Source organism: Symphalangus syndactylus, chromosome 5 (genome assembly GCF_028878055.3).
Source record: "Symphalangus syndactylus isolate Jambi chromosome 5, NHGRI_mSymSyn1-v2.1_pri, whole genome shotgun sequence".
Lineage (NCBI taxonomy): Eukaryota > Metazoa > Chordata > Mammalia > Primates > Hylobatidae > Symphalangus > Symphalangus syndactylus.
This window is the reverse complement of record NC_072427.2, coordinates 24,502,055-24,515,169: the sequence shown is the minus strand read 5'-3', so window position 1 is coordinate 24,515,169 and position 13,115 is coordinate 24,502,055. Positions and strand designations below refer to the sequence as shown.

General features: G+C 46.0%; 2 protein-coding genes across 8 annotated transcripts in view; one reads left to right on the top strand and one right to left on the bottom strand.

Annotated features, from left to right (window-relative positions):
• Positions 1 to 13,115, top strand: part of IL16 (interleukin 16) — a 108,573-nt gene that overhangs the window by 83,966 nt on the left and 11,492 nt on the right. For all 7 annotated transcript variants that reach the window (XR_010121017.1, XM_055277461.2, XM_055277464.2 and 4 more), the window contains 4 exons: positions 1,202 to 1,334; positions 5,990 to 6,077; positions 8,100 to 8,581; positions 12,699 to 12,849. Coding sequence is in view for 6 of the 7 variants with exons in the window: in XM_055277461.2 (XP_055133436.2) it covers positions 1,202 to 1,334; positions 5,990 to 6,077; positions 8,100 to 8,581; positions 12,699 to 12,849 (854 nt within the window). In the remaining variant the exon portion in view is untranslated. The remainder of the gene's footprint in view (positions 1 to 1,201; positions 1,335 to 5,989; positions 6,078 to 8,099; positions 8,582 to 12,698; positions 12,850 to 13,115) is intronic.
• Positions 5,992 to 13,115, bottom strand: part of STARD5 (StAR related lipid transfer domain containing 5) — a 32,200-nt gene continuing 25,076 nt past the window's right edge. Inside the window, exon 8 of the mRNA XM_055277467.2 lies at positions 5,992 to 6,948. The gene's annotated coding sequence lies outside the window, so the exon portion shown is untranslated. The remainder of the gene's footprint in view (positions 6,949 to 13,115) is intronic.

The window sequence follows — 13,115 nt, the reverse complement described above, 5'->3', positions numbered from 1 at the left end:
ACCTTCTTCTTAGATCTGCAGTGGGGTAGGGATTGTTCTGGAAGCTTCTGCTTTCCTTAGCATCTGGTGCTATATAAGCATGGCCTTCAGTTACAGCAGTAAAAAGGAATACGCTCCTAGCAAGGGTGAAGGAGGATGAACTCAGCAGAAGGAAGTCACAGAACACAGCAGGGGAAACAGGGAAATCAGCCTCAGGAGGCTAGAGTTCCAATCCTGGACCTGCTGATGAGCAACTAGGCCAGCGGTCTGCAAACTGGGGCCTATCACTGTTTTGGTTTTGTTGTTTTAATAAAATTCTATTGGAACAAAGCCATGCTCATTTGTTTATGCCTCGTCTATGGCCACAACTGTCATGCTATTAATATAACAGCAGAGTTGAGTAGTTTCGATAGACAGTACGGCAAAGCATGCAACACCAAAAATATTTACTCTTTGGCCCTTTGCAGAAAAAGTTTGTCAATTCCTGAGCAGACCTAGATCAGGGAAATCTATTCAACCTCTGCAACTCAATTTCCCTATCTAGATCGGGAAGGGGACTGGATTATACAAATCTTCCATGTATCTATATGACCCCATGTTTCCTTTTTTTTTTTTTAAGGTTTAGGTTGCTATTAACTCCCTTCCCACCTTACAACTAGAATGAATGCCATCACCTTTTCTCCTTATTTCTTTTTGCAAGAATCTCAATTGCTCTCCTGCTGAGTTATTTTTTCTGTACCATTTAGCACATATAGGATGTTAGGTCTGATATTCAACATCCTGTGTGTGCTATGTTAAATCCAATCCTTCCTCCTAACTAGTCTACTTATGGGAACCTGGAGGCCCAAGGAGAGGATGTGGTGGATTAAATCCTGGTTAATTGGTTATTTAGTTGAATTGGCTAAACCACACCCTCAGTCTTTAATGGGCATAGTTAAATGTGAAAAGAAGGAGGAAAGTTACAGATGAACTTTTGTTAATGTCGACCCACCGTAAATGTGAAATGTCTGCTGCTTTGTGGTTGTACAGTAAGAGGGTGTGGGATATGCTACTTTGGTCTGCCCTGTTCTGAGTTTTGGTCTGGTGGCTAGCGGGGTCTACTTATTCATGTGATTTTTAGATCTCATCAAACAGCCCAGCCAGGAGTGGGCCCCTGGGGCAGTGACTGTTCAAATGTCTCATTGATTCACTTACTGATGGCTTCTTGTTGATGCTTGCACAGGTGTGGGGATGAGATTGTGGAAATCAGTGATTCCCCTGTGCACTGCCTGACGCTCAATGAAGTCTACACGATCCTGAGTCACTGTGATCCCGGTCCAGTCCCCATCATTGTTAGCCGACATCCAGACCCACAGGTAACACCCACTAGGTTATCCTCTTCTTCTCAGGCTCACTCGTTCAGTACCAAAATTGGAACAAGAAATAGATGAAAACAGAGATGTTGCTGGCTGGGTTTGTACCTGAATTCCCAAGAATCCCTTCCAAGTTTCTGTAGTAAGAATTGTCTGCAGCAGAGGTCCATTAACAAACTCCTAGATATCAGAGGCAATTGACATTAACTTAGGGAAGCTCTTACAGCTGAGTTATAAGCTCTGGGGTAGGAAAATAGAGACCCAGCGTCCCAGCTAGTAGACCAAGAGATTTATTCATTTATGCATCTAGTAGGTACCCACTGTGGGAATGTCTGGAGGTAGGTAATGAAGATACAGAGACAAGTTCATAGCACACAGTCCTGCCCTGCAGAAGCTCACAGTATCAATAAAGAGCCTGACATACAAATAATTGCAAAACAGAGATGGTAAATCCTGTGGGAATACAGGAATATAGCAGGGAATTGTTGATAAAGTAAAAAAATACCAGAGGTTAGTTTTCTCCAGGCAAAGAATATAAGGAAGATCATTCCAGGCAGTGGGAACACAAAGTTCAATGTTACAGAGTCATGAAGGGACCTGACATGGAAGGAGAGGAGTGGGTTCTGTGGGGCTGGAATGTAGGGTACTAGGTAAGAGTGACTGAGAACAGAGGTTGGCAGGGCATTGGGCTTACACTGCAGAGGGCTTGCAACAGGATACTAAAGAGTTTGCATTTTATTCTGCATAGTGAGGATCTATGGGAGGTCTGTAGCTGTAGATGGAGCATGTTCATATTTTAATTTTTAAACTTTTGATTGCACTGTAGAAGACAGGATAGAGTGGGTGGAGTGTGGGGTTTGTAAGAGGAAGGAAGCTGATGGTGAGAGCCTGAACTACACAGCAGCCATGAGAAGAGAAAAGAGAAGGAGCAATGTATTAGTCTGTTCTCCCACTGTTGATAGAGACATACCTGAGACTGGGTAATTTATAAAGAAAAAGAGATTTAATGGACTTACAGTTCCATGTGGCTGGGGAGGCCTCACAATCATGGCAGAAAGTGAAAGGCACGTCTCACATGGTGGCAGACAAGAGAGAATGAGAGCCAAGTGAAAGGGGAAACCCCTTATAAAATCATCAGATCTTGTGAGACTTATTCACTATCATGAGAACAGAATGGGGGAAACTGCCCCTATGACTCAATCATCTCCCACCAGGTCCCTCCCACAACATGTGGGAATTATGGGAGCTACAACTCAAGATGAGATTTGGGTAGGGACACAGACAAACCATATCAGGCAACATGAGGCAATGCTTGGGAAGACTCAACAAGAGCTGCTGGGCAAGTGGCTCTGGGGTAAGAGAGGGAGGAACCGAAGATATCTCGAATATTTTTAGATTGGAAGACTGAGCAATGGTCTTCCACCAGAAGAGAGAAGAGGAGAAGGTAGCAGGCTTGGGAGGGAGCGAAGAGCATGATCTTAGTGTGGGACATAGTGAGGTGGAGGTACCATGGGGTGTTCAGGTAAAGACGCCCAGTAGGCAGGTTAGACTTAGGGCTGATAGCAACTATAACAGGGACCCAGGCTGGAGCTGGACTTGGGGGTTGAATCCCTGCTGTTGGTGAGAGCTCTGGGGAACCTGGAATAATCACCACAACTAGTTATTTAATCCCAGTATGCACCAGGCATGTTTTCCAAAGATGTGACCCACACAACTGCATTTAGTTGTTGTGCAGCCTCCTGAAATCAGTGTGATATTTCCCCCCCAACTCACAGATAAGGAAACTGAGGCTTAGAAAGGACAAGTAAGTTTCCCAATGGTGAAGCTGCTAAGTAAAGAAGCTAAGATTTAAATCTAGCAAAGCCTGTGCTTTGAACTCACTGACTCCCAAACTCCCAGTGACACTTGGACAGAGTGGAGTAATGAGGAAAATCAATATATAATGGTGTGGTAGAATTCAAACCCAGCCCCATTCTATGGATTGCACACTGGGGCTAAACACACCAGAGACAAGCAAACTTCTTAATTAAGACAAACAAATAATTGGCCTAAATCTCTGGACAATACAAGAAAAGAAAGAGGTCCCAATTAATTTATCATTTCCTCTTGCTGCTTTTAGGACTACGGCAGAAAATCAGTGGAGTAGGGGTCAGGTTGTGGGCAAATGCTGTAGCCCTGGGCTTAAGGAATGTGCATTCTCCCAGAGAGATGGGACACACACAGAGAGGCCACAGAGGTGAGGGCCTTGAGAGTGAGGGAGCTGGAGTTCCAGCTGCTCAGATAAGGGAGCCAGGCCAGAAAGGACAGGTAAGGTTCAGAGCAGCAGAAAGGCAAAGACACCCTAGGCAGCGGAGATCCAAGGGCACAGGCATAGGGCAGAGAGAAGAGAGCCAGGCCCAGCAGCAGAATGCCTGGCAAGTGTCCAGTCTGCTGCTTGCTTACAGTTAATTTGGGCAACTCATCTAACCTCCAAGAGCCTCTGGTGCCTCAACTCTGACGTGGGGGAGTGGTCTTTACCTTACAGGACTGTTGTAGATAGTAACTCTCCTCTATTAAGAGTTTACCATCTGCCAGGCATTGTGCCCAAGACTTTAAATGATTTATTTATTGTTGTTTATTGTGGTAAAATACACATAACATAAAATTTACCATCTTAACCATTTTTTAAGTGTACAGTTCAGTGGCATTAAGGACATTCTCATTGTTGTGCAACCATCGCCACCATCCGTCTCCAGAACTCTTTCCGTCTTTCAGAATTTAAACTCTACCAATTAAACAAGTCCCTATGTTCTCCTACCCGCAAGTCCTGGGAACCACCATTTTACTTTCTGTCTCTGTGATTTTGACTACTCTACGTTCATCGAAGTGGAGTCATATAAAGTTGGTCCTTTTGTGTCTGGCTCATTTGACTTCGCATAATGTCCTCAAGGTTCATTTATGTTGTAGCATGGGCCAGAATTTCCTTCCTTTTTAAGGTGGAATAATCTTCTAGTGTGTGTGTGTGTGTATGCACGTGTGCGCACGCACGCGCGTGTGAATCACATGCTGTTTATCTTCTGTTTTTGGGTACTTGGGTTGTTTCCATCTTTTGACTATTGTGAATAATGCTACAATAAACATGGCGTACAGATTCCTCTGAGATACTGACTTCCATTCTTTTAAGGTATATACCCAGAAGTGGAATTGCTGGGTCATATGGTAATTCTATTTTTAAGTTTTTGAGGAGCCTTCAAACTGTTTTCCACAGTGGCCACACCATTTTACATTCTTATCAACACAGCCCAAGTGTCCCGATTTCTCCATATCCTTGCCAATACTTTGTTATTTTCCTTTCTTTTCTTTTTTGAGATGGAGTCTCACTCTGTCACCCAGGCTCGAGTGCAGTGGCACGATCTTGGCTCACTGCACTGAGTTCAAGTGATTCTCCCGCCTCAGCCTCCCTAGTAGCTGGGATCACAGGTGTGCACCACTACACTGGCTAATTTTTGTATTTTTAGTAGAGATGGGGTTTCACCATGTTAGTCAGCCTGGTCTTGAACTCCTGACCTCAAATGATCTGCCTGCCTCAGCCTCCCACAGTGCTGGGATTAGAAGCATGAGCTACCATGCCCAGCCCCTTTTCTTTTTGTTTATAGTAGCCATCCTAATGTCCTAATATGTGTGAGGTGGTAACTCAGTGTGGTTGTGATTTGCATTTACCTAATCATTTGTGATGTTAAGCATTTTTTCATTTGCTTTTTGGCTGTTTGTAGATCTTCTTTGAAGAAATGTCTATTCAGGTTCTGTGCCCGGTTTTTAATCAGGTTGTTTTGTTGTTGTTGTTGTTGTTGTTGTTGTTGTTGTTGTTGTTGTTGAGTTGTAGGTGTCCTTTATATAATCTGCAACTCAACCATTTATCTGAAATATGATTTGTAAATATTTTCTCCAATTATATGAGTTGCCTTTTCAATCTGTTGATGATGTCCTTTTGATGCACAGAAGTTTTTGATTTTTACACAGTCCAATTTATCTATTTTTTTGTTTCCTGTACTTTCGATGTCAAATAATTTATTTTTTAAAAACCTGTCCTCATTGTGAAATTGGTTTTATTATTGTTATTATTTTACAGAAGGAAGAAATGGAGGCTTAGGAGGTTAAGTAACTTGTCTAGGTGTTTACACCTAGACAGTAGAGGAACTGGGACTAGAACACAAGCCTTTTGGACTCTAAGACTCCTACTCTTAACTATTACTCCAAAGTGATAATAAACTGTGAGTCACAGCTCAGATGGTATAATAGTGATTGTGATGATTACGACATTGTTGATAATGATGATGTCATGACAGCGTTGCCAAGAATGGACTAGCTCATAGAGATAACCTGTGAAGTGGTAACTTTGTCTAGAATTTTCCTGCAAGTAGTGGGAAGAAGGTTGGAGAGTTGAGGGGGCTTCCTTGGGAACCCCTGCATTGATAGACTTTGGACTTTATCTAGAAGATACTGAGGAACCATTGATTCCCAGGGTAAGTCTGGAAATGGAATTTGTCAGCTATTTGCAGAGTGGGTTGAAAGGAAAAAAATTTAGAATCCAGTGGCCCAGCTTTGGAGCTGGTACAGGGCTGGAAGCCTGATGTAGGAGCTTCCACTGTTTGTTTGAGGAGATGATTGATATTTTCTAGGTCTCTGAACAGCAACTCAAAGAAGCTGTGGCCCAGGCTGTGGAAAACACCAAGTTTGGAAAGGAGAGGCATCAGTGGAGTCTGGAAGGTAAGATAAATGGTGAACTTTGATGTAAAATATCTTTGCCTTCTTAGAAAGCTTAGGATTTATCCATTAACTCATCGTGTATCCAAGGAATAGTAACAGCATTTACCATAGACCAGCATAGTATGTAGACAAAGGCTGAAAACTAGCAGCCCACCAGCTAAATTTAGCTTATATTTTTGCTTTGTTTGGAAGACACAAGATTTTAAAAGCATCTGAATTTAAATTGCTACAAATGTGCCAGGCTCTCTCCAGCTCCCTATGGTCCCCACCATTCGCTTTATCCTGTACCAAGTTGCCATTCACACAATAGCCCCTGTAGGCATTTGAGTTTGCAACCCCTAGTTTATAATAATAGAATATTGGACAAATTAACATTTGGGGATATAATTCTGACATTTATTTAATTCTTATCATGTCAGGGACTGTGCTAATTCATGCATTCACACATAATTTTTATGCACATTTTATAAAAAAAAGTGAGGCCCTCAGAGACTCTCTTACTCAAAGTCATACCACTAGAGCACAGAGGCTTTGGAATGGAAATCCAGCTGGCTTGACTCCCGTGCCTAGCCATTGGGCATTGGTCACGTCTACCATGGAACATCCTTAATGATAGAACAACATGCAACCATTGGCACTGATAGTGACAAGAAATTAAATGATCTGGGGAAATGTTCAGAGAAAAGAACAGAATACAACATTTTATTTCAGCTCTGGTCTATTATTTCTACCCACCCAACATGCATATATGCTTGGGAAAGCATGACAGAGAAACTCACCAAAATTTTGACAGTAGTTATTTCTGGCTGATAGGAACACAGGTGAAGTGAATTTTTACTTTCATTCCTTCCTTCTTGTGGCTGAGTTTTCTCTAAGGAGGATGCATTATTTCATGATCAAGAAAAAAACAAAAGAAAACTTGTTGTTTAAAGAGAAAGTGAGTTAGGAGCTTGGCTGGCCTTGGTTCTCTCTCATGGGGCTCCTCTGGCTTTCCTGGTCTCTCAGAATGAGCTGGAATTTGAGCAAAAGACTAGATTTCAATCCTCTCCCACCCCCTCCAGCTGTGATTTTAGGAAAGGGGCACCCTTGACAGCTTACCACTAGAGAGAAGGGCCTCTCAAGGATACATGGGTAGCCCTAGTGCTGGAAACTAGGGTAGGAGGTACCGAGAACCAGGAAGAAGGGCTAATGGGAAGGGAGGGAGGAAGGTGCAATGGCTAAGAAATAGCAGCTTTCTGCCCTCACCTCACCCTCAACTGGAAAGAAATGGTGACTTCTTCATGTAAGATTCAAAGTGCCTCGACAGGTAGTTTCTCTCTCTTTGTTACTGAGCCTCAAAATAACCCCAGTGACTTTAAAATTATCATCCTCATTTTATAGATGCAGAAATGGAGTTGGGTCCCCCAGGAAGCCAACTCTGAGATGGAGTTTGGTCTGCAGCATGTTTATTAGGAAGCGTCCTGGGGATCACTACCTGTGGCAGGGAGGGGAGCAGGCAGGGTATATAGAGGGAGGATGGAGCTGAGATGCACACCCAACAGCTTCAGCCAAGCCCTGGAGCTCTGCAGCTGAAGTCCCCATTAGAGTTGTCCCGAGTTGGCCAACATAGCTGGGCCTCTGTAACCCTATCTCCAGCAGTCCCTGGAGATGGGCTGCCCTCTTGGACAAGGCAGCTGTCGGCAGCTGTGGCAGCCCCTGGAGGGACCCACAGCTGAAAGTAGTCTGCCAGCAGCACTCCCCACAGCTGGGACACCAAGCCCTTCCTCGTGGGTGATCTGGGTGGCATATCTCCATATACATTAGTCATAGGCTCAGAAAGCTTGAACGATTTTCCCAACCCAAAGTCATACAGCTTGACGGGACCAACACCAAGACTGCCATACTCCAGATCCAGAGTGACTTCAGATAAGAAGCAGATGGCCGGTGTTCAGTGTGCTGCCCACGGCATTCGCAGGCAAGGCCAGGGGGTGTTTCTGTTTTCTGAAGCTCAGCTGTGAAGATTCCCTTGTGCTTCCCACACAGGTGTCAAAAGGCTGGAAAGCAGTTGGCACGGGCGGCCCACCTTGGAGAAGGAGCGAGAGAAGAACTCAGCACCCCCGCATCGCAGGGCTCAGAAGGTCATGATCCGCTCCAGCAGTGACAGCAGCTACATGTCTGGGTCCCCAGGGGGAAGTCCTGGGAGTGGCAGTGCTGAGAAGCCGTCCTCTGACGTGGACATCAGCACACACAGCCCCAGCCTGCCTCTGGCACGGGAGCCAGTGGTGCTTTCTGTAGCACCCTCCAGGCTGCCCCAGGAGAGCCCGCCCCTCCCAGAGAGCCGGGACAGCCACCCGCCGCTAAGACTGAAGAAACCCTTTGAGATTTTGGTGAGAAAGCCTACGTCCTCCAAGCCCAAGCCTCCACCCAGAAAATACTTTAAAAGTGACAGTGACCCTCAGAAGAGTCTGGAAGAGAGAGAGAACTCCTCATGCTCTTCTGGGCACACCCCGCCCACCTGTGGCCAGGTAAGAGGATGGGTCCACAGGTCGAGTGTTTCCAGAACCAGACTCAAATCTTGAGCATGGGCAAATTAGCAAGTTAGTGTTAGCAGGGCCAGAATGAAGGTTTCTCCTGCTCCACCAGAGAGAAGCTGTTGCTTAGGACTCAGCTGAGGACTGACCATGGAAAGATGGGTTTGAAGGTTGACAGATAATTGAAGTCCCAGTCCTGCTTGCTGGCATCTGGGTTCCCACCCATAACACACTGGAATTTAAGGTGTCATTTTCACTCACCATGAAGGAAAAATACCAGGGCCCCTGCAGGGTCATAGTCTTTGCACGTGGATCTTTGAGTGTCCTGCTTGTAGGGAGAATAGTGGCTTAAATAACTCAAAAGGGGCCTGGCGTGGTGGCTCAGGCCTGTAATCCCAGCACTTTGGGAGGCCGAGCTGGGTAGCTCTTGAGCTCAGGAGTTCAAGACCAGCCTGGCCAAGATGGTGAAAGCCTGTCTCTACTAACAATACAAAAATTAGCCAGGTGTGGTGGCAGGTGCCTGTAATCCCAGCTACTCGGGAGGCTGAGGCAGGGAATTGCTTAAACCCAGGAGGCGGAGGTTGCAGTGAGCCAAGATTGCGCCACTGCACTCCAGTCTGGGCGACAGGGCAAGACTCCGTCTCAAAAAACAAAACAAAACAAAAAGCAACTAAAAAGGGACAAGAGCTGCTTACCCTGCTTCCTAAGTGAGGGGACTGGTATGATTTTGAGAAACTGGCTCCTATATCTTCCCCAGTTATCTTTTCCTCCTCACTTCCTTAAGCGTGGATCCTTGGGGAGACCCCACCAATCTGTTAATTGGGGCTGCAAGTAGTGGCTCCTTCCAAGGGCTATTGTGAGGATTAAAGGTAACCACTTAAGGCAAGTACCTGACAGCATCTCAGGCATATTAGCATTCATTGCCATGATCTTTCCATCAGGCCCCTTAAAGCCCTCCTTTCCACCCCTTGCATAAAAGGCAGACTGACTGACAGGCAGCTGCTGTGTCTGGAACCGTTTTTATGCGCAGGCTAACTACACTGACTACTTTCATGTATATTGTGTCAATTACATCTTACAACCACCTGATGGTGAGAGTCCCAGTTGTGCAAAGAGGGAGCTGAGAAACTCGCTCAAGTTCACATTGCTAGTGGGTCACAGTTACCCACTATGCCACGCTGAGTTTCCCCATCCTTACCCAGAAGCTGCCTCCCCCATCATGGAATGGCCCTGCAGGGGCCCTGGCCCTTCCCTTAAGCACACCGTGGGCAGGTGGGAGGGGGCCTCTGGAAGCCCCCTAAAACAATCTACAGTGAGGGTTGGCAAGCTTCAGGAGGGGTAGTGGAGACGGGGTGTTGAGTAGGAGGGGTGAAAGCGAAGGAGGGAGGAAGCCAGGTTACTAAAAAGGAAGTGCAGTTTTGCAGAGTGCTGGCAGGATGTGGCTGGTTAGTAACACATGATGGAGTTCTCAGATGGATCTGTTCTCCCACCCCCTCTTTTAAGCCCATATTTCATTTTCCCTTGGGCCTGAGACCTATGAGTCTAGAAGGGCAAATCAGGAGCAGCCAGCTGAGAAGCCAGTCATTTTGCCTTCCTCCTGGAGGCCCAGAAAAGAATGAGTGCAGTTGCTACAGCAGGTCTGTCCCAGTGATGCCCTCGGCAGAGCCACATAGGGTCAGGGGGTATTCCCAAGTAAGGCATCTGGAGAAAGAACTGGGGTGTCCTCAGGGAAGCCCAGGCAGGGAACTTCCCCACAGGTCATCTTTCCTGCCCTGTGTGCCTCGGCAGAATACCGGGCTCCCTCCCGTACCCGCCCCCAACAGCACCGTCTCCTGGAGACAAGGCTGTTCTGCAGCTGCCCTCCTCTGTCTGCTCTGCTCTGTCCCATGTGGCCGGCAGATCCTTCTCCCACAAACATTTCCATAAAAGCAATCAGCATGACATACTTTTATTGGGTACTGGGGGGTCACAGAAAAAGGATCACAGCACGCAATAGAAAACAGGAAGCAATTTGCTTGAGGTCGCTCTCAAAATTTCCTTGACCGTTCCTGGGGATTTCTCACTGGGTGTTTTCTTCCGTGGCCACGGTGTCCACTGTCTCACCCTCCCACTTTTCCCTCCCTGTAGTCTTTTCTCTACAGGGTCCCAAGACTGTTGTCAAGCTGCTATGGATGACCCCCAAATCTTTCCCATCTACCCTAATTCAAGGGGACTTAACTCTCACAACCAATATGAACTTTGGGATATTTTCTTCAACAAAAAACTAACATCCCTCGTATAGAAAATCAGCCTAAACTCTCACCTGTGCTTAAAAAAACTTCAACACACAACAGGATTTTGTAAGAATCCTTTCTTAGAAAACAAACAAAAACCAAACAAAAACATACTTTCTCCCCTCTATGCTGAATCCACTCTCTCCCTCTTTCCTTCTTTCTCTTCTCCCTCCTTCATCCACCAAGCACTGTTCCAGGAAACACTAGTAAGAGAAAAATTTGTGTAAAATCAAATTTATTTCAGGGGCTAATTTTGAAGTCTCCCATGAAGAGGATGCAATACTGGATGTGTTGATGAAAAGACAAAACACATTTGTGTCTGTTCTAAGATGTAAAGCTGCATTGACTGAAGTTGGTATCACATGTGGCTGCCTGTAAGAGCTAACAATTCATGAATGTCAACAGATGTCAACTTACAGAGCTCCCAACGGGGTGAAATTAAATTTCATCCACATGTCATTTCTCTTGTGGACAAGAGTCTTAGAGATCATCAGGCCAATATTTGAAGCTTCTAATGCCATGACTCAGCCTTGCTTTTTTAAGGGCTAGTTCGAAAAGCCCAATGATTCCTTTGAAATTGGTTGATCTCTCAATATTTCATAATGCTCTCCTAAAGCTCGGTTCTACAGTAGGGAACTTGAGCTGAGGCAATGCTCTGTGAATACATTTCTAACTTTTGTAGACCTTTCCTTCCCCCAAAATGTTTATTGTCAATGTAGATCTTAAATTTCAGGCCATGGATATTTGCCATTTCTTTTTTAGTTCCAAAGGATGCATTTGTTCCTTCCTCCTTCCTTCCTCTCTGAAAGGAAGCCTGTAGCCATGTCAAATGGCCCATAATTACACAAATCTGGAATGAACCGGATGTGGAGGCCACCGCAGTATAGCAAAGCATTTCTCTTGCAGACGATCAAATACCGGCGGCATCGTTTTGATGATGTCTGCCTTCTCAATCTTTTTTTCCAGTTGGGTATTATGTTTGGTCGGGCTATGTCTCTGGAACACTATTCTTCTGCCTCTCTGCCTGGAAAATTCTTACTCTGTTTATGAAGCGGACAGAAAGCACTTCTCTAGGAAGCTTTCTCCACCTCTGGGATGGAACTGGTCTCTCTGTTTCCTCTGGGCCCTGACAGCACCTTAAGCACACTGTGTGATAATCCAAACTCTTCAAGTATTGCATAGCTATTCGGAGCCTGTCCATCTTGCCCCTAGGCTGTTTTGGGAAGGACCCCAGGGCTGCATCCAGGCTCAGTGGTGGAAACAATTCTGCAACAGATTGAGGATGTCACCCTAGGTGCCACAGAGGGGAGCAATGGCACAGGTGATGAGTATCTGCCATCTTTTGCAGAACACTTACTAAATATTTGAAGAGTGCTTAACAAGTGACAGCAATTGACAAGCATTTTCCTGGGTGCTCTAGCCTTAGGGAACACTAGCTGCCAGGTTTGTTGCTGCCTTGTTTCTACGCTGCTCTATACCCTCCTGGGGTGGGTAGTTCACCAGGATGCAGTTGTAACTGAAGCAATGCCAGTCCCTCCACACTCAGAGCCTTTGGTTCCTATCACAAAGAGCCAGGGTCTTCACGTATGTCAACAGTATGAGCCCATGACCTGGACACAAGGTTGCTGGAAGTCAAGGGATGCTCTGCATGTCTAGGAGGTGCTGGCTCTGCCATGTCAGCACCAAGGAGAAAAGAATCCTCTTTACATGGCTGCTGATGAACTTCTCATTGAAAGCAGCTCAATATCCGTTTTTCCGTCCCAATCAAAGCATGTCTCGCTTTCTCACAGCTTGAGGCTACCGTTTTGACATGGTCTCGCTTCCTGTTTACACCACAGGAAGCCAGAGAGCTGCTGCCACTGCTGCTACCACAGGAAGACACAGCAGGGAGAAGCCCTAGTGCCTCCGCCAGCTGCCCAGGACCTGGTATCGGCCCACAGACCAAGTCCTCCACAGAGGGCGAGCCAGGGCGGAGAAGAGCCAGCCCAGGTAAGCTTTCATTGAGATCTTCCAAAAGGAAGGGTCTTTTGAAAAAAGGTGCAGGGATAAGATAAGAGCACAAATTGGCCTGAGGATCAGAGTGCTCTGCATTGACATCACCACTGGACCTGGCTGATAAACAGTCAAGGGTTCCAGGTGCTGGGCAGCAACACTGTGGAGGTGCTGTCCAGGGTGGGGAGCCTCCTGGGTGGACGGCTGATGCTGTGGGGGTGGCAGCAGGAATGCAGGCCATTCTGGATAATTGGGAGGATGCA